The sequence below is a fragment of the Nerophis ophidion genome, linkage group LG06 (genome assembly GCF_033978795.1).
Source record: "Nerophis ophidion isolate RoL-2023_Sa linkage group LG06, RoL_Noph_v1.0, whole genome shotgun sequence".
In the NCBI taxonomy this organism is placed as follows: domain Eukaryota; kingdom Metazoa; phylum Chordata; class Actinopteri; order Syngnathiformes; family Syngnathidae; genus Nerophis; species Nerophis ophidion.
The window spans coordinates 69,939,236-69,961,337 of NC_084616.1; the positions used below are offsets into that span (position 1 = coordinate 69,939,236).

Here is a 22,102-nt window from a genome sequence, read left to right on the forward strand (position 1 = left end):
GTCAGCAGCGTAGAGATGTCCCCAATCGATACAGGCGGGCAGTCCATCCTGGGTCCCGACGAGCGGTCCATCCTGGGTCTCGACTCTGGACAGCCAATACTTCATCCATGGTTATCGGACCGGACCCCCTCCACAAGGGAGGGGGGGACATAGGAGAAAGAAAAGAAGTGGCAGATCAACTGGTCTAAAAAGGAGGTCTATTTAAAGGCTAGAGTATACAGATGAGTTTTAAGGTGAGACTTAAATGCTTCTACTGAGGTGGCATCTCGAACTGTTATCGGGAGGGCATTCCAGAGTACTGGAGCCCGAACGGAAAAAGCTCTATAGCCCGCAGACTTTTTTTGGGCTCTAGGAATCACTAATAAGCCGGAGTCTTTTGAACGCAGATTTCTTGCCGGGACATATGGTACAATACAATCGGCAAGATAGGCTGGAGCTAGACCGTGTAGTATTTTATACGTAAGTAGTAAAACCTTAAAGTCACATCTTAAGTGCACAGGAAGCCAGTGCAGGTGAGCCAGTACAGGCGTAATGTGATCAAACTTTCTTGTTCTTGTCAAAAGTCTAGCAGCCGCATTTTGTACCAACTGTAATCTTTTAATGCTAGACATGGGGAGACCCGAAAATAATACGTTCCAGTAATCGAGACGAGACGTAACAAACGCATGGATAATGATCTCAGCATCTTTAGTGGACAAAATGGAGCGAATTTTAGCGATATTACGGAGATGTAGGGCATGGGTTTCAAACTCTGGCCCGCGGGCCAAATTTGGCCCAGCGTGTAATTTCACTTGGCCCTTGAGGCCATATCAAATTAACATTAGAGCTGGCCCGCCGCTGTAACACCGCATTCACCACTAATACTCTTACTTGCCAACCCTCCCAATTTTCCCGGGAGACTCCCGAAGTTCAGTGCCCCTCCCGAATTTATCTGGGGCTGGCTTTAAAGGCACTGCCTTTGGCGTTCTCTACAACCTGTCTCCACGTCCGCTTTTCCTCCATACAAACAGCGTGCCAGCCCAGTCACATAATATATGCGGCTTATACACACACACAAGTGAATGCAATGCATACTTGGTCAACAGCCATACAGGTCACACTGAGGGTGGCCGTATAAACAACTTTAACACTGTTACAAATATGCGCCACACTGTGAACCCACACCAAACAAGAATGACACATTTCGGGAGAACACCCGCACCGTAACACAACATAAACACAACAGAACAAATACCCAGAACGCCTTGCAGCACCAACTCTTCCGGGACGCTACAATATACACCCCCCGCTGTCACCAAACCCCGTCCACCTCAACCCCACCGCCGAAAAGAGGCATTCAATTCTTATTAAAATTTTATTTGTTATGCCACTGATATTTTTTTATTATTATTTGAAACTCGATTTTGCATGTCACTCTAAAGTTATATAAGCCTTGCTTGTTCAATATTCAATGCAAAACTTGTTTGGGTCCCTATTAAAAGGTTAATTTGTTCAACCTCGGCCCGCGGCTTTGTTCGGTTTTAAATTTTGGCCTACTCTGTATTTGAGTTTGACACCCCTGCTGTAGGAGGACAAACATGACACAAACCTCCCTAATTGCTATAAAGCACACTGTTTGTATCAAACATGCTTCACTGATTCGAGTATTTGCCGAGTGCCGTTTTGTCCTACTTATTTTGGCGGTCCTTGAACTCACCCTAGTTTGTTTACATGTATAACTTTCTCCGACTTTCTAGGACGTCTTTTATGCCGCTTCTTTTTGTGTCTCATTTTGTCCATCAAACTTTTGACGCTGTGCATTAATGCACAAAGGTGAGTTTTGTTGATGTTATTGACTTGTGTGGAGTGTGCTAATCAGACATATTTGGTCACTGAATGACTGCAAGCTAATCGATGCTAACAAGCTATTTAGGCTAGCTGTATGTAAATATTGCATCATTATGCCTCATTTGTAGCTATATTTGAGCTGATTTACTTTACTCTAAGTCCTCTTAATTCAATTTATATCTCATGACACACTATCTGTATGTGATATGGCTTGGACTGATGCAAAGTGGAAAAGTGTTCTGTGGTCTGACGAGTCCACATTTCAAATTATATTTGGAAAATGTGGACGTGGTGTCTTCCGGAACAAAGAGGAAAATAACCATCCAGATTGTTATAGGCGCAAAGTTCAAAAGCCAGCATCTGTGATGGTATGGAGGTGTATTAGTGCCCAAGGCATGGGTAACTTACACATCTGTAAAGGCACCATTAATGCTGAATGGTCCATACAGGTTTTGGAGCAACACATGTTATCATCCAACCAACGTTATCATGGACGCCCCTGCTTATTTCATTAAAACCGTGCCAAGCCACGTGTTACAACAGCGTGGCTTCGTAGTAAAAGAGTGTGGGTACTTTCCTGGCCCGCCTGCAGTCCAGACATGAGTCACATCGAAAATGTGTAAAATACGACATTAAGACCCCGGAATGTTGAACAATTTAAGCTGTACATCAAGCAAGAATGGGAAATAATTCCACTTTCAAAGCTTCAACAATCAGTTTCCTCAGTTCCCAAACGTTTATTGAGTGTTGTTAAAAGAAAATGTGATGTAACACAGGGGTGAACATGTCCTTTCCCAACTACTTTGGCACGGGTTGCAGCCATGAAATTCTAAGTTAATTATTATTTGCAAAAAAAAAAAAATAAAGTTTGAGTTTTACCAATAAATATATTGTGTTTGTAGTGCATTCAATTGAATATTGGTTGAAAAGGATTTGCAAATCATTGTATTCCGTTTATATTTACATCTAACACAATTTCCAAATTCATATGGAAACGGGGTTTGTAAATATAAATGTATTTTGTGTTCACAGGCCTGTTTTTAGTGATGCATCTGGAACATTGGACACAAGTGCTCGTTTCTCAGCTCTTTACAGACAAGATAGCAGCAAACTGTCGGATGAGGACATGTTCAAACTGCTAGCTGACTTCAGAAAGTAAAACGTTGTTTGTGTTTTCTATCACTTTAATATCTCCCCATGACATGTTTGACATCCATTTCTGTTCTCCCAACAGACCAGAGAAAATGACAAAACTCCCAGTGCTGTTAGGGAACTTGGATGTAACAATTGATTGTGTGAACCCAGATATGACCAGTAAACCCACCAAATATTTACCCCAAAATCCAATAAACCAGTAAGTAAAGCATTGTTTCCATTGAATGTGTCTCTCCCCTCCTTCTTCCAGATTGTGTCACTTCCTCTTACATTCCGGTGAGGAACTTTGATGGGAATGAGCCTGGCAGTGCCATTCTCGAGGTGGAAGAGTTTGTACCCTGCATCGCCAAATGCTCCCAACCCTTTACCATCTACAAAAACCATCTTTACGTCTACCCAAAGCACCTCAAATACGATGGGCAGAAATCTTTCCATAAGGTACATTTTTATAAAAGGCATTTGCAACATTTGTCAACATTTGTAAAGATCTTGATGATATTAATCCTATGCTCATTTGAGTCTGCCAGTTAGCCAAAAGGTAGAACTGTATAGTATTTTGTTTGAACCTGGCAACAACTTGTAATTAAGTTAACCCTTGTAATGGAACCCGCTTCGGTCAACGCTTTTTATGTCAGGGGTCGGGAACCTTTTTGGCTGAGAGAGTCATTAAAGCCAAATATTTTAAAGGGTATTACCGTGAGAGCCATATAATATTTTTTAACACTTTAACATGCATTTTTAAGTAAGACCAACATTTTTAGAGTATAATAAGTCTTATTTTTGTTTTATAACATTTTTATTCTGAAGCTAACCAATGATAAATAAAATACTTCATACCATTGATGCGACTTCTTGAACAGGTGTGGTAGAAAACGGATGGATGGATTAAAATGCATAAGAATGTTTTATATTTTTGACGTTATTTTGAATACTGATTACCAGCAGAATTAGAGACAAAAATGTGTCTGAGGGCCGGTTTATCTGATTTTTAGGGACACTAATACAAAAACTCACAATAATGTCTGATTGAATGCTAAAAAAACTTATAAGAGACTGTCTTAAAAAAACAGAACGGTATTTTACATTTTTTTTACTGAACGAGACACCCAGAATGTACATAAAAATAAAGCATGTGGGATTTACAATATAAACTATGAACGATAAAACACTGACTATTGACAACATATGAATGTCACACCACCTCTCGATCGACATATTTTACAATCAAACAATGCAGCAAAAATGCAACAAACACAGCGAAATATGAGAGTGAATGGTAAAAAAACCCACACTTAAAATCTGATACATCACTAAGCTTTAGAACTTTTTAGTAAAAAAGTCTTTCCGCGTCTGTCCCTGACACCCGCATTTCAGGTTGACCGCTCTGGAAACACTCTGTGGAAACGCTCACCACCCACTCTGCTTGGTGCCTCGTCTGAGCTGCCGTGACTTAGATTACAACAGTAACCAATTAGATTAGCATAGTAACTAATTAGATTACCATAGTAACTATTGTATCAATCAAAAGAGCAGATTTCAACCATTGAAATACTTTGTATAGTTCAAGACTCACGGTAATTTGAAAACATCACTGCACACCATAATGGCAGCTATAATTTCCATATTGAAGATCTAAAAAAAATTATTTGGGAATGTCCGGCGGGCCTGATTGAAAAGCATAACGGGCCGCAGGTCTGGTGTTAAGCAATGTCAGCTAAGATGTATCTGAGAGCCAGATGCAGTCATCAAAAGAGCCACATCTGGCTCTAGAGCCATAGGTTCCCTACCCCTGTTTTATGTCGACAACCTGTCTGAGTCGACTCTCTTGTTTAGCCCTGGTCAGCTGCGTCCTTATAAAAAGTGGCCCCCTTAAACTGTGGCTTTTACGACCTTGCTGGCCAGGCGAATGATCTTGTTCAATTGGAAGCTGGCTCACTCCCCATCACACGGCCGTTGGATTAGAGAGGTTCTCTATGATTTAAAACTTGAAAAACTTAGGTTTTCACTGAATGGCTCTGCTCAAGTGTTTTAAAGTTCATGACTCCTGGGCTTCACGGTGGAAGAGTGGTTAGTGCGTCTGCCTCACAATACGAAGGTCCTGCAGTCCTGGGTTCAATCCCAGGCTCGGGATCTTTCTGTGTGGAGTTTGCATGTTCTCCCCGTGAATGCGTGGGTTCCCTCCGGGTACTCCGGCTTCCTCCCACTTCCAAAGACATGCACCTAGGGATGGGTTGATTGGCAACACTAAATTGGCCCTAATGTGTGAATGTGAGTGTGAATGTTGTCTGTCTATCTGTATTGGCCCTGTGATGAGGAGGCAACTTGTCCAGGGTGTACCCCGCCTTACGCCCAATTGTAGCTGAGATAGGCACCAGCGCCCCCCGCGACCCCAAAAGGGAATAAGCGGTAGAAAATGGATGGATGGAGTCCCTTCTTACTGTATGTCAACTCTCTTGATTTATGTCCAGACACAGATGAGGAATAATCTCCCTTTTAGTTATTATAATTATCTTATTTTTTATTGTATTTTTCTCTTTCTCCCTTTCTCTCTCCTTTCAGTCTCTGTCTGTCTCTGGCCTTGTATGGGTGTATGTGTGAATGTGTCTGTTTTTGTCGTTTTACTTGTTGTTTGTTTGTGCCATGTGTCCCTGGTTGGTTTGACCAGAGTGGGGTGGGAGGGTGGCTAAGGGGTTTTAGGGGTAAGGGTGTGAAGAATTCACTGACTTTAAAATTGTACTGTTTGAACTTGCACTTTTTTTTCTGTCTATTTGAAAAAGTCAATAAAAAAAGTTGGATTAAAAGTGGCCGCTTAAGGCGACGTCAACATTAATGTTGGACCACTTTTGTCAACATAAAATTTGAGACCCAAAAGGTTCCTTTCTACGAAAAAAAACATCATTAGTGTTTTTGCAAAAGCAGATTTGTGGTCAAAATCAATGATAGGATGAGGTGAGCTAGGCATCAGGAAATTAATCGCCACTCATTTCTAAATAAATTTGCAGAACCAACTTTTTGTATCTATTAAAACCTGTTTTTGTGTATTTGGGATCTGCACAAGTCCCCAAAATTTGAAATCAAACCATAGCGTTACTGTGGCGATATCTATAAAACAGCCTTGCCTTCCTTCATCTTTCCTCCAAAAGAGCCATTTGGGAATAGCCCCATTGGGGACGTTCTCCACAATTGTGATTTCAACCGATATCCCCATTTTTGGTAAACATGTGTTTTGCGCGAGTCCGCTATTGTAGTCCATGCTGCATTCGATAAGCTCCTTCTTTTTCTCTTTCCTTTTGTTGAGGAGTAGACTGTCTCGTACATGCACATGCATCCTCCGTTGTTGCCATTTAGCCAAAGAAGTGTATAGTTTGAACTTACATCTGTCAGTAGACCCGTTATGGAAATGCTAGAAACTACAACATGGATGACGAGTAGAAGAGGCTGTTGAAGTGGAGGCACGTACATAAGACCACCCACAATACGGCGCGTCCTGAAGAAAAAAATCGGTCTGGAAACCTAATCTATGTAACATTTTGACCATAGAACCACCATTAGATAATATGCAGACCACAATAAAGTGTTGTAAATGTAGAACAAAAATCATAATTGGGACGGCGTGGCGCAGTGGAAGAGTGGCCGTGCGCAACCCGAGGGTCCCTGGTTCAATCCCCACCTAGTACCAACCTCGTCACGTCCGTTGTGTCCTGAGCAAGACACTTCACCCTTGCTCCTGACGGGTGCTGGTTAGCGCCTTGCATGGCAGCTCCCTCCATCAGTGTGTGAATGGGTAAATGTGGAAGTAGTGTCCAAGCGCTTTGAGTACCTTGAAGGTAGAAAAGCGCTATACAAGTACAACCCATTTATTTATTTAATATGACCCCTTTAGGGATCAAAGGTCTTTCTTATTTGCGGTTGATCTATTTTTTTTTTTTTCTATCGTGAATATAATGCACTCATTTATATTTTGTACAATTGGAGTACAACCATGTCAACAAACTAGGACAGGGGTCGGGTACCCGCGGCTCTGGAGCCGCAGCGGCTCTTTGATCGCTCTGGTGTGGCTCAGCTGTTAACTTGCCGACTTTCCCGAAATTACCGGGAGGTTTCTGACCTCAATGCCATTCCCTAAAATTGTCTGAGGTATGCATACTGCGATTTTCACTCGGACAGCAACATTGAGGGCGTGCCGTGATGGCATTACCCATAACATCTTCTAATGCATGTAGTTGTGCCCGATGTTACTCAACACTATGTGCGTGCCGGCCGGTCACGTATTGTGTGAAACCCCAATTACAATCCTCAAGCGATTGCAAGGCATACTTGTTCAACAGCCATACAGGTTACACTGAGGGTTGTGATATAAACAACTTTAACACTCTTACTAATATGCGCCACACTGTGAGCCCACACCAAACAAGAATGACAAACACATTTCGGGAAAACATCCGCACTGTAACACAACATAAACACAACATAAATACCTAGAATCCCATGCAACCCTGACTCTTCCAGGCTACATGATACACCCGCTAACACCAAACCCCACCCCCTTAACCATGCCCACCTCAACCGACGCTTGAGGAGGGAGGGTGCTAGCGGGTGTATAATGTAGCCTGGAAGAGTCAGGGTTGCATGGGATTCTGGGTATTTATTATGTTGTGTTTATGTTGTGTTACAGTGCGGATGTTTTCCCGAAATGTGTTTCTCATTCTTGTTTGGTGTGGGTTCACAGTGTGGCGCATATTTGTAACAGTGTTAAAGTTGGTTAAACTGGCACCCTCAGTGTGACCTGTATGGCTGTTGAACAAGAATGCCTTGCAATCGTTTGCGTGTGACTGCAGAAGCCACATACAACACGTGACCTGACTGGTAAGCTGTTTATACAATCTGTGGAGGGCGCCAAAGACAGTGCCATTGTAGCACGCCCTTATTTTTGTTGATTGGGTATTACTCAGCAGACGTCCGAGGGAATAGTCACTCTGTAACCCGCGAGTCTCCCGGACAATTCGGGAGGAATTGCTTGTGTGATGCTAATAAATAAAGAGCATTCATATAAAACTCACTTGCCGCACTAATATTTAATTGCGGGCCGCGTGTCTGAGACCCCTGGTTTATACATAGCACAAAGCAAAAAAATAAAAACTCTGTAAACAGTGTTATTTCATTATAAATTTCAAGAGTCTTGTGGCTCCCATCATTTTCTTTATTTTGTAAAACGGGTCAAAATGGCTCTTTGAGTGGTAAAGGTTGTCGACCCCTGAACTAGGATACGTAAAATATTCTTTTATTATCATCCATTCTCTAACTCTTCCAAAGTAAATGTTTAAGCAGGCCTATTTTATAAGAAGTCAACCTGTTTTTTTTCTCAATCCCTCCATTTACGGTTGTTTTGTTGAACGCTGCAGCTGTCTTGTTTTTTCCCTAATAATTTCCTTTTACTTGTTAGTTTATTTCCATTTCAATTAACTTGATATGTCAGCGGGATTTTACTGTGTCACAGACTGAGGAAGAATATGTCATACCTAAATAATCCTAATAATACATTTTATTTATAAGGGGCTCTTCTTGGCACTGAAGGACAACGTAGAAAAAAACTCCAATAAAATCACTGGATAAAAAAAACCCAACATAGCTAAAATTTGCAGTTACACTTTTTTACACTTCCTTTTCGTATAATTCATTCTTCAGAATGTACATTTAATGTCTCATGTCTTCCTCAGGCAAGGAACATTGCAGTTTGCATTGAATTTAAGGACTCTGATAAAGAGGAATCCCAGCCACTCAGGGTAGGTTTATGTATTTTTTGGGGGTGTTTTTGAAAATGCGCCGTGCAGGTGACGACATTGTCGAAACAATCCTTATTTTGAAAATATAATTTCCATGCTAGACAAGTCCAAAAAAGCCTGTCAATAAGGGTTGAACTAGGCAGTCAGGGTAGAGGGGAAAACATGATAGGCAATGGTGCTGTTTTCTAATATTGTTATGCACCATATTATGGTTGTCAGGAAAATAAATATCAAAGTATTTCAATAAATAACTCTGAAAAGTATATAAATAAAATGAATATAAATTGAAAAAAGAAATAAGGAAATAAAGGAAGCCATATTTATATTTTTGTATGTTTACATTTTGAATTGAACTGTTTTACCTAGTGTCTGTACTGTAGCTTATTTTGTATGTACATTGTATTTTGACAAAATGGTGTGCTTATTTGTGTGGTTATGTGTATTTACTTTTTTTTATATACTTGCATTGATCACTGTATATTATTTTCACTGTTGTCTTTAGGAGATAATTATGAAATCCGTCCAGGGACAACAGAAAACCTTTTGGCTGATCTTGATGCATTTTGCAGCATTTAATTAATTAATGTGCCTGTCACATAAACCAATACATAAAATAAATGAATGAATACACACATCCAGGAATATAAATTAACAGACACAGTGTATCATGAACAAATAAATGCAGGATACAGACAAATTCATTAAAAGTACTTTAACTATGGATGAATGAAATATTAATTGGACTCTCAGCCTTCCTTGTTTAAATGCATCTCCCCTACTTCACCTTGTCTTGATGGTATTTTCAATATTTCTTCAAATTCATTCAGTATTAAACTACAGTGGGGCAAAAAAGTATTTAGTCAGCCACCGATTGTGCAAGTTCTCCCACTTAAAATGATGACAGAGGTCTGTAATTTTCATCATAGGTACACTTCAACTGTGAGAGACAGAATGTGAAAAAAAAATCCAGGATTTCACATTGTAGGAATGTTAAAGAATTTATTTGTAAATTATGGTGGAAAATAAGTATTTGGTCAACCATTCAAAGCTCTCACTGATGGAAGGAGGTTTTGGTTCAAAATCTCACGATACATGGCCCCATTCATTCTTTCCTTAACACGGATCAATCGTCCTGTCCCCTTAGCAGAAAAACAGCCCCAAAGCATGATGTTTCCACCCACATGCTTCACAGTAGATATGGTGTTCTTGGGATGCAACTCAGTATTCTTTTTCCTCCAAACACGACGAGTTGAGTTAATACCAAAAAGTTCTATTTTGGTTTCATCTGGCCACATGACATTCTCCCAATCAACTCCTGTATTATCCATGTATCCATTTTGGTATAAACACTACTTGTCGTGTTTGGAGGAAGAAGAATATTGAGTGGAATCCCAAGAACACCACACCTACTGTGAAGCATGGGGGTGGAAACATCATGCTTTGGGGCTGTTTTTCTGCTAAGGGGACAGGACGATTGATCCGAGTTAAGGAAAGAATGAATGGGGCCATGTATCGTGAGATTTTGAACCAAAACCTCCTTCCATCAGTGAGAGCTTTGAATGGTTGACCAAATACTTATTTTCCACCAATGATAAAGTTGAGAAATTCTTTAAAAATCCTACAATGTGAATTCCCGGATTTTTTTTCCCGTTCTGTCTCTCACAGTTGAAGTGTACCTATGATGCAAATTACAGACCTCTGTCATCATTTTATGTGGGAGAACTTGCACAATCGGTGACTGACTAAATACTTTTTTGCCCCACTTTATATTGAAATTTGTGCTTTCTCCTTTTGACATCAGTGCATCTATGGTCATCCCGGAGGTTCCCTATTCACCCAGAAGGCATATGCAGCTGTCTTGCACCACCAACAGAACCCCGAGTTCTACGATGAGGTGACTTTTTCCCTTTCACCACAAACTGCATCAGTTTAGTCAACAGTATTTTAGTGGAAGTGCTCCTCTGCAGACTCTTTTTCATCCTAATTGTCATGTACAAAGCATTATGTGCAAGTAAAAACCCCGTTTCCATATGAGTTGGGAAATTGTATTAAACATAAATATAAACGGAATACAATGATTTGCAAATCATCTTCAATCCATATTCAGTTGAATATGCTACAAAGACAACATATTTGATGTTAAAACTGATAAACATTTTTTTTTGTACAAATAATCATTAACTTTAGAATTTGATGCCAGCAACACGTGACAAAGAAGTTGGGAAAGGTGGCAATAAATACTGATAAAGTTGACAAATTCTCATCAAACACTTATTTGGAACATGCCACAGGTGTGCAGGCTAATTGGGAACAGGTGAGTGCCATGATTGGGTATAAAAGCAGCTTCCATAAAATGCTAAGTAATTCACAAACAAGGATGGGGCGAGGGTCACCAATTTGTAAGAAAATTGTCAAACCGTTTTAGAACAACATTTCTCAACGAGCTATTGCACTGAATTTAGGGATTTTGACATCTAAGGTCTGTAAAATCATCAAAAGGCTCAGAGAATCTGGAGAAATCACTGTGCGTAAGCGATGATATTACGGACCTTTGATCCCTCAGGCGGTACTGCATCAAAAACCGACAACAGTGTGTAAAGGATATCACCACATGGGCCCAGGAACACTTCATAAAACCACTGTCAGTAACTACAGTTGGTCGCTACATCTGTAAGTGCAATTTAAAACTCTACTATGCAAAGCGAAAACCATTTATCAACAACACCATGGAACGCCGCCGGTTTCGCTGGGCCCGAGCACATCTAAGATGGACTGATGCAAAGTGGAAAAGTGTTCTGTGGTCTGACGAGTCTACATTTCAAATTATATTTGGAAACTGTGGATGTGGTGTCCTCAAGAACAAAGAGGAAATCATCCATTCAGATTGTTAAAGGTGCAAAGTTCAAAAGCCAGCATCTGAGATGGTATGGGGGTGTATTAGTGCCAAAGGCATGGGTAACTTACACATCTGTGAAGGCACCATTAATGCTGAATGGTCCATACAGGTTTTGGAGCAACATATGTTTTCATCCAAGCAACGTCATCATGGACGCCCCTGCTTATTTCAGCAAAACAATGCCAAGACACTTGTTACAACAGCGTGGCTTCGTAGTAAAAGAGTGCGGGTACTTTCCTGGCCCGCCTGCAGTCCAGACATGTGTCACATCAAAAATGTGTGGCGCATTATGAAGCGTAAAATACGACAACAAGACCCTGGACTGTTGAACAACTTAAGCTGTACGTCAAGCAAGAATAGTAAATAATTCCACTTTCAAAGCTTCAGCAATTGGTTTCCTCAATTCCGTTTATTGAATGTTGTTAAAAGAAAAGGTGATGTAACACAGTGGTGAACATGCCCTTTCCCTTTCTACTTTTTGCAGCCATGAAATTCTAAGTTAATGATTATTTGCAAAAAAAATAAAGTTTATGAGCTTGAACATCAAATATTTTGTTTTTGTAGTGCATTCAATTGAATATGGGTTGAAAAGGATTTGCAAATCATTGTATTCAATTTATATTTACATCTAACACAATTTCCCCACTCATATGGAAACGCGGTTTGTACGACGGGAACCAATCCTGAAGAATCTCTCTTTTGCAACCTCCTGTAGATAAAGATTGAGCTGCCACCTCAACTGCACCAAAGGCATCATCTTCTTTTCACCTTCTATCATGTTAGCTGTGACAGCAATGGCAAGAAGAAAGATGTGGTGGAGACGCCAGGTAGACTGTTCCCAATTGACATGCGTAGTGAATTGATGCAAATATATTCATGATGATGATGATGGTCCTCATCATCATTGGCCAAGGCAAGACAATCTTTTGCCAGTTAGAAATGGCAGACCAGCACAGCTGTGGATTTCAAACCGCTCATGCAATTATTTTGCTCATTTTGGTCTATTTAAGTCCCACGCAAGCATAATTGCGTGGCTACCATGAATTTATTAACGTGGACCCCGACTTAAAAAAGTTGAAAAACTCATTCGGGCGCTACCATTTAGTGGTTTATTGCACGGAATATGTACTGAACTGTGCAATCTACTAATAGAAGATTCAATCAATCAATCAATCAAAAGGCTCACCAACAACATGGCTGACCTAATGCTTGTAGTCTAAACAATGAATAATCATTACTGTAAAAAAAAATGGTGCAGTAGGAGTTAAATTCTAAACCTCCAAGTACAGTATACGGTACTATACTCGGTTGTGTTAATTATGGGACTGTTTCTCAAGGTTAATCTGCGTCTTTATTACCAAAAGCTTTTTTTTTGACACTGAATTTATGTAACAGATATTTTTGCTTTTGAATTTTTGGGAACTGATTTTTTCTTTTTCTTTTTACACCAAATTATGCTGACAGTTTAATTCAATACAAATTTGTGAGAAAATTGTTTGTGTTTAAAAAATATGTTGTTTTAAAATACAGTGTTTTAAAATTATGTTTTATAAAATTTCAGTGCAGAAATATTCTTTCATGACCGACTTTCTGCAAATTAAGCCTGAAACAATTGATTTTGTCTTAGAACCAGCCAATGAAGTGTCAGTTTCCAGTAAAAATGCTTGAAACGTAAAAAAACAAACCGCATCAAATTTTAAATGTTATTTTTTAACTAAAAAGACACCCGCAAAGTACATGACAATAAATAATGTGGGATTTACAATATTAAATAGGAACAATAAAACAATAAATATTACTTCCCAGACGACTTCCTCGGTAGCCAACAAAAATGCAATAATGTGTTCACATTTCAGCATTCAAACATTTTTTGAAACAAAAAGTGTCACACACGGACTTGGACTTGGATTGTTTCTTCGATGGAGAGAATATTTAGGACGAGCCAGGCGTGAACGTGAGTACATATTTATTGATATTCTAACAAAACTACACAAAAAGGCAAAAATAGGGTGGAGTCGCGGAGAACAAATTCTTGGCTACAAAAACAAATGACTAGAACAAAGGTTTTAAACTAAAATCGTGAAACAAAAACACTTGCGCTGCGGCATGAATAACAAACCAAAAACTTGCACTGAGGCATAAATACAAAACTTACGTGGCGTGGTCAAAAACGAACAGCAAGGCATGAAGGTAGGTACATGGAAATGTGGGTAAGGTAGGTAGGTACATCGGTAGGTAAGGTAAAGTTGCCAGACTGACCGCTCGGCCACTGTGGCTTAAATAATAGCTATGATAATGACAAGCAGGTGTGAGAACTGAGGACAGGGGCGTGACTTGAAGACAGGGTGGAAATCAATGAGTAGCCATGGTGACAAAGAAAACAAGGAAGTGCAAACGCAAGAACTGAATGTCCAAAAAACAAAACATAACATGACCAAAACAAAACATGATCCAAAGGCGTGACAAAAAGTACACTAACCGAAATTTCAAGAGTAAATTTACCTGCTAAATAAAGTTTTCCTACCCGGCCATACAGTATCTGACTGTGTCCCAGGTATGCGGAAGCAATGTGTACCCCCTCATCCCTGGTAATGGTGATGGCCCCTCGCTTCCTAATTTCCATAGCCTCCTTCATCCATCTGTTGTATTTTTTTTATTTGTAACGAAATGACTTCTTCCTGTAGTTTGGGAGTCAGTGCATCATGGTAACTTGCACCAATCTCATGTCCTTTGTGTCAGCAGGTTTAAAGTTGGGTTGCGGCTTCATCATTGTGTTGTGTTGTTTGTTGTCGTGGCTTTTGCGATCGTGCTGTAGCTGAAAGTTATGATATTGTAATGCCTGGGAGTTGAACAGGGGGGACACAGTCGGAAATACACACAGATGCAATAATAAGCGGTAACAAATTCAGGGAGTCAAAACACACGTTTAAACACCAAACAAACTCTCCACTAGTCTGCTACGCTCCCACACGTCACACACAACAGCACCAACTTTTAAAGGCACACATACCAACGTCATGGATATTACACTATTGTCTTGTGGCCTTTGTTCTGACCTTTCTCGACCACCGTAGATAGCCAGCATTATTGATCTGAATACGCCGTGTATTATTACACGTAGGGATGGGAACTGAAAAGATTTTTCCGGTTCCGATTTTACTTTTGATTCCGCTTGACAATTCGTTTCCTTAACGGGTTCTATTAGCGATTCTTAATATAAAGGTGGCTTAGCCTCAATTTTGTTTACAAACCCCGTTTCCATATGAGTTGGAAAATTGTGTTAGATGCAAATATAAACGGAATACAATGATTTGCAAATCATTTTCAACCCATATTCAGTTGAATGTGCTACAAAGACAAGATATTTGATGTTCAAACTGATAAACATTTTTTTTTGTTGCAAATAATCTTTAACTTTAGAATTTGATGCCAGCAACACGTGACAAAGAAGTTGGGAAGGGTGGCAATACATACTGATAAAGCTGAGAAATTCTCATCAAACAATTATTTGGAACATCCCACAGGTGTGCAGGATAATTGGGAACAGGTGGGTGCCATGATTGGGTATAAAAGCAGCTTCCGTGAAATGCTAAGTAGTACCCACTGAGTGAAGGATAGTCCACAAAAAGATATCCAAAAAACACAAGTTAGGTATAAAATAAGTAGGCGAAAAAATGTACCCGAGAAGAAGAAGACAGGGAACAATAACCAGCAAGGCACAGCTGTCTGTGCCAAGCTTAAGTAGTCCGTGGACTGATTATCTGCCAAGGAAAAAAGAACTGAGGAAGCACAACAGGAGAAATGCAGGCACAAACCAGTAGGGAAGGCGGAGAACAATAAAACACAACATGGACATCGCCATTTGGAGATCTGACGTCACCACGCAGTACGCACGTTGCGTATTGACGTCATCTCCACCCGAAAGAATCAATAAGAGGATCACTTGACAAAATGGCAAGCCATTCCAAGGAGTTGATACACTGGGAACCGGTTCTAAATAAGAACCGTTTTTCGATTCTCATTCCTAATTACATGTGCTAAAATAAAAAAAACCTCTGCTGTTCATAAATCCAATGTTTTCCCCTTTCTAGTATAGGTGAAATTGATCAATTCCTTTTTAAAATGATCTTGGATCGACACGTTAAGGCAATACTTGCAATTTAGGAATATAAATCCATTGTGGAGAGGCGGAGCCGGCGAACAAGCAGCGGGGCGGGCCACGCTGGAACCCGGCCCAAGATGGCGGCGAGGAGGCGGAGAATGCGGCCGAGCGGAGAGGCGGGGCGTGCCGGGAGCGACGTCACAATCGAATTCAGGTGCGTGAATCGCGCACCGGCACACAATCAACGTATCTCCTCTCAATGTATAAAAGGGGAGAAGGAGGAGAGAGCGGGGCAGAAGTGCATTGTGGGTCATGGAACGCTAACTGCTATATGCTATATGCTACTGCCGTAGCTATTAAAATGGATAATTTCATCGTTGGCATCTTGCTCTCTCTCACTTTCGTTCCTCATCCACTGCTGCAGGCTCTCCGACTCCTTCTGCCCCGTTCTCTCCTCCTTCTCCCCTTTTATACCTTGAGAGGAGATAAGTTGATTGTGTGCCGGTGCGCGACCCACGCACCTGAATTTGATTGTGGCGTCGCTTCCGGCACGCCCCACCTCTTCACTCGGCCGCATTCTCCGCCTCCTCGCCGCCATCTTGGGCCGGGCTCCAGCACCTACTTGCTAACCTTGAGACCTCCGATTTCGGGAGGTGGGGGGGGTGGGCGCGGGGCGTGGTTAAGAGGGGAGGAGTATATTTACAGCTAGAAAAGTGCAGATTGGATTTTAACCTATTTAAAACATGACATCAAAAATATATATTTATTATGAGAAATCATTAGGATGATCAGTGTTTCCACAAAGCTAAATATCATTAATTATTATTAATAACATAGAGTTAAAGGTAAATTGAGCAAATTGGCTACTTCTGGCAATTTATTTAAGCGTGTATCAAACTGGTAGCCCTTCGCATTAATCCATACCCAAGAAGTAGCTCTTGGTTTCAAAACAGTTGGTGACCCCTGCCGTAGATATTACTGTCACATATGCATGTACAGTAGATGGCAGTATTGTCCTGTTTAAGAGTGTCACAACATTGCTGTTTACGGCAGACGAACTGCTTTACGGTAGACGAAAACGTGACTGCTGTTGTGGTGTGTTGTTACTGCGCAGGGAGGACGTCAATGAAACTGCCTAACAATAAACCCACATAAGAAACCAAGAACTTGCCCTCGATCATTTTACATTTATAACGTCATTGGGCAGGTTCGCTGTTTATATTGTGGGAAACTCAGGTCCGCATGGAGCTGGAGGGGGCGTGGACTCCAGCTCCGCCTGAATTTCGGGAGATTTTCAGGAGAAAATCTGTCCCGGGAAGTTTTCGGGAGAGGTGCTGAATTTTGGGAGTCTCCCGGAAAATCCGGGAGGGTTGGCAAGTATACTCCAGCGTGCCCTGCCCCGCTGCTCGTTCTCCGGCTCCGCCTCTACACATCCATCTATCAATATATTGAGCAATCGTTACACCCCGAGTTTGTATTTGAAATGTATCTTTTGAAGCACCAGTCCTGAGCTTTCTGACACACCTTGTATTTCCAATGTGTAAAAGTGCCAAAAGTGTTGAAGCAGTTACCCTTTTTGATACGCATACTAATAGTGTCATTCATGTTTTATTAACTGTAACCACAGCATGGTTAAAGATTTTCGTTCTGCTCCCGCAGTGGGCTCGGCATGGTTGCCTCTACTAAGAGACGGTAGAGTCGTCGTGAATGAACAGCATGTACCTGTTGCTGCACATTTGCCAGCAGGCTACCTTAGCTGCCAGGATTCCGTCACCAAGGTAAACATTAACTCTAATACAATTCACCTCATATTTGTGATGCCATCTTGTTTAGAATCACTCGCTGTTACACAAAAGGAATTCCTCCAAAAAACAAAGATTTTGTCATTGCAGCATTCTGGCCCTGAAATAAAGTGGGTTGACGGAGGGAAGTTTCTGTTCAAAGTCACAACACATCTTGTTTCCACCGTTTATACTCAGGTATCATGTAAATATTAAATCATGTAAATAACTCATAAAAACCATAATCTATCTATACATTGTAATACAATTGTGAATTCTTATTCTTCATTCCTATGTATAATTCCTGATTCCTTTAGGATCAGCACTTGCACAACTTTTTCCACCATTGTCAAATCACCAAAGTGTCAGAACAAGCATCAGAGGGCGATCTGGTCAAATTCTTAAAGGTATTATCTCTTATACCAGGCTTGAACGACCAGTGCATATTCAGGATTAAAGACAATCGGGGGTTGAGCCCACATGAGTGATAGCTGTTTGAGTATGTGCAAAAAATTGGTGCTTTAAAAAAAAAAAATAATACCGTATATCAACTGTCAAAATCTGACCAACTTGAAGCAGACAAAAAGCACTGGATTGCACTTGTATTTGAATACAGTGGTGCAAAAAAGTATTTAGTCAACCACCGACTGTGCAAGTTCTCCCACTTAAAATGATGACAGAGGTCTGTAATTTTCATCATAGGTACACTTCAACTGTGAGAGACAGAATGTGAAAAAAAAATCCAGGAATTCACATTTTAGGGAATTTTAAAGAATTTATTTGTAAATTAGGGTGGAAAATAACTATTTGGTCAACCATTCAAAGCTCTCACTGATGGAAGGAGGTTTTGGCTTAAAATCTCACGATACATGGCCCCATTCATTCTTTCCTTAACACGGATCTATCGTCCTGTCCCCTTAGCAGAAAAACAGCCCCAAAGCATGATGTTTCCACCCCCATGGTGTTCTTGGGATGCAACTCAGTATTCTTCTTCCTCCAAACACGACGAGTTGAGTTTATACCAAAGACTTATATTTTGGTTTCATCTGACCACATGCCATTCTCCCAATCCTCTACTATATCATCCATGTGCTCTCTGGCAAACTTCAGACGGGCCTGGACATGCACTGGCTTAAGCACGTCTGGCACTGCAGGATTTGATTCCCTGTCAGCGTAGTGTGTTATTGATGGTAACATTTGTTACTTTGGTCCCAGCTCTCTGCAGGTCATTCACCAACCGTGTGGTTGTGGGATTTTTGCTCACCATTCTCATAATCATTTTGACCCCTGGGGATGAGATCTTGCGTGGAGCCCCAGATCAAGGGAGATTATCAGTGGTCTTGTATGTTTTTCATTTTCCTGATAATTGCTCCCACAGTTGATTTTTTCACACCAAGCTGCTTGCCTATTGTAGATTCACTCTTCCCAGTCTGGTGCAGGTCTACAATTCTTTTCCTGGTGGCCTTCAACAGCTCTTTGGTCTTGGCCATAGTGGAGTTTGGAGTCTGACTATTTGAGGCTGTGGACAGGTGTCTTTTATACGGATAACGAGTTCAAACAAGTGCCAATAATACAGGTAACGAGTGGAGGACAGAAAAGCTTCTTAAAGAAGATGTTACAGGTCTGTGAGAGCCAGAGATCTTCCTTGTTTGAAGTGACCAAATACTTATGTTCCACCATAATTTGTGTGAATTCCTGGATTTTTTTCACATTCTGTCTCTCACAGCTGAAGTGTACCTATGATGAAAATTACAGACCTCTGTCATCATTTTAAGTGGGAGAACTTGCACAATCGGTGGCTGACTAAATACTTTTCTGCCCCACTGTTTGTCGTAATGAAGCAAAACTATTATCATTGAAGCATGTCTGGATTCTATTTTTGTGTTAAATATGGTCTACTTACTCTATGATCCCTCTTAGAGTCTCCATGCTGTGGAGGGTCACGTCATAGTGAACTTCCTGCCCACTATCCTCAACCAGCTGTTCCGCATCCTCACCAGTGCCTCACATGAAGATGTGGCCGTCAATGTGACGAGGCAAGGCCACACCCACAAGTAGAATGTTCTACACTACTTTTGTTTCTTATTTAACAATATCAGCGCCTCGTTCTCTCCGTAGGGTAATGGTGCATGTCGTAGCGCAGTGCCATGAAGAGGGGCTCGGGCATTACCTGAGGTCTTACATTAAGGTAGCATCTTGTGGTTGCAATTTAATATACAGTTGGGGAAATAATTATTGGGTCCCCTAAATTCGTAGGTTTACCCATTTACAAGGTCATAAACAGTCCAGAATTGTAACAAAAATACACACAAGTGAATATTAAACATACCATTTTAAAATAATGTGTATTTGATTGATTAAAGGCCTACTGAAATGAGATTTTCTTATTTAAATGGGGATATCAGTCCATTCTACGTGTCATACTTGATCATTTCGCGATATTGCCATATTTTTGCTGAAAGAATTTAGTAGAGAACATCGACGATGAAGTTCGCAACTTTTGGACGCTAATAAAAAAGCCTTGCCTGTACTGGAAGTAACAGATGATGTGCGCGTGACGTCACTGGTTGTAGACATCCTCACATCCTCACATTGTTTATAATCATGGCCACCAGGAACTAGAACGATTTGGACCGAGAAAGCGACAATTCTCCCATCAATTTGAACGAGGATGAAAGATTTGTGGATGAGGATAGTGAGAGTGAAGGACTGGAAGAAAAAAAAAGACGAGGGCAGTGGGAGCGATTCAAATGTTATTAGACACATTTACTAGGATAATTCTGGAAAATCCTTTATCTGCTTATTGTGTTATTAGTGTTTTAGTGAGATTATATCGTCATACCTGAAAGTCGGAGGGGTGTGGTGACCGCCAGTGTCTCTGAGGGAAGCCACAGAGGAGCCAAGAAAGTCGCAGCTGCCTCTTTGACAGCTGCAGGAGGAACGACACAAGCTCCGCTCATGCCTATGGTAAGAGCCGACTTAATACCACACATTTCTCACCGAAACCTGCCGGTTGACATGTGATAGAGAACCCTGTTCGCTTGACAGCTCTGTTCCATATTAAAGCTTCACCGTCATCTTTAGGGGATTTAAACAAAGAAACTCCGGCTGTGTTTGTGTTGCTACAGCTGGCTGCAATACATCGCTTTCCACCAACATCTTTCTTCTTTGTAGTCTCTATTATTAATTGAACAAATCGCAAAAGATTCAGCAACATAGATGTCCAGAATACTGTGTAATTATGCGATAAAAGCAAACAACTTTTAGCTGTGATCTGAGCTGTTACAACATGTCCGCTACAATCCGTGACGTCAAGCGCAAGCGTCATCATTCCGCGACGTTTTCAACAGGATAATTTGCGGGATTTTTAAAATTGCAATTTAGTAAACTAAACGGGCCGTATTGGCATGTGTTGCAATGTTAAAGGCCTACTGAAATTAGATTTTTTTTTATTTAAACGAGGATAGCAGGTCCATTCTATGTGTCATACTTGATCATTTCGCGATATTGCCATATTTTCGCTGAAAGGATTTAGTAGAGAACATCGACGATAAAGTTCGCAACTTTTGGTCGCTAATAGAAAAGCCTTGCCTTTACCGGAAGTCACAGACGATGATGTCACCGGTGTGAGGGCTCCTCACATCCTCACATTTTTTTAAATGGGAGCCTCTGACAAAAAGAGCTATTCGGACCGAGAAAACAACAATTTCCCCATTAATTTGAGCAAGGATGAAAGATTTGTGTTTGAGCATATTGATAGCGAAAGGCTAGAAAAAAAAAATCAAGTTAAAAAAAAAAAGGCGATTGCATTGGGATGGATTCAGATGTTTTTAGACACATTTACTAGGATAATTCTGGGAAGTCCCTTATCTTTCTATTGTGTTGCGAGTGTTTTAGTGAGTTTAATAGTACCTGATAGTCGGAAGGGTTTGTCCACGGGTGTCTTGAGGCCAGTGTCTGAGGGAAGTCGACGGCAGCTGTATGGACGGCACAAGCTCAGCTGATCTCTGGTAAGTGGCGACTTTTTACCACAATTTTCTCACCGAAAACTGCTGGTTGACATTTGGTCGGGATCCATGTTCGCTGTGATCCATAGTAAAGCTTCACCGTGTTTTTGTGTGGCTAAAGGCTAAAGCTTCCCAACTCCATCTTTCTACTTTGACTTCTCCATTATTAATTGAACAAATTGCAAAAGATTCAGCAACACGGATGTCCAAAATACTGTGTAATTATGTGGTTAAAGTAGACGACTTTTAGCTGTGTGTGTGCGCGGCGCTAATATTTCCTTACAGTCCGTGACGTCACGCGTATACATCATCATTCCGCAACGTTTTCAACAAGAAACTCCCGGGAAATTTAAAATTGCAATTTAGTAAACTAAAAAGGCCTTATTGGCATGTGTTTCATTGTTAATATTTCGTCATTGATACATAAACTATCAAACTGCGTGGTCGGTAGTAGTGGGTTTCAGTAGGCCTTTAAAATAAGTATTCGATCCCCTAGCAAAGCGTGACTGAGTGCTTGAAGAAAGCTCTAGCATGCAAACGTTTCTTGTGGT

At 40.8% G+C, this 22,102-nt stretch overlaps 1 protein-coding gene across 4 annotated transcripts in view; it reads left to right on the plus strand.

The window, feature by feature from the left end:
• The window catches only part of LOC133555186 (dedicator of cytokinesis protein 9-like), a 141,290-nt gene that overhangs the window by 58,216 nt on the left and 60,972 nt on the right, over positions 1-22,102 (plus strand). For all 4 annotated transcript variants that reach the window (XR_009807281.1, XM_061904741.1, XM_061904742.1 and 1 more), the window contains exons 14-24: positions 2,860-2,982; positions 3,062-3,141; positions 3,233-3,420; positions 8,700-8,765; positions 10,567-10,659; positions 12,377-12,488; positions 17,423-17,541; positions 17,656-17,742; positions 17,862-17,951; positions 19,465-19,580; positions 19,663-19,732. Coding sequence is in view for 3 of the 4 variants with exons in the window: in XM_061904741.1 (XP_061760725.1) it covers positions 2,860-2,982; positions 3,062-3,141; positions 3,233-3,420; positions 8,700-8,765; positions 10,567-10,659; positions 12,377-12,488; positions 17,423-17,541; positions 17,656-17,742; positions 17,862-17,951; positions 19,465-19,580; positions 19,663-19,732 (1,144 nt within the window). In the remaining variant the exon portion in view is untranslated. The remainder of the gene's footprint in view (positions 1-2,859; positions 2,983-3,061; positions 3,142-3,232; positions 3,421-8,699; positions 8,766-10,566; positions 10,660-12,376; positions 12,489-17,422; positions 17,542-17,655; positions 17,743-17,861; positions 17,952-19,464; positions 19,581-19,662; positions 19,733-22,102) is intronic.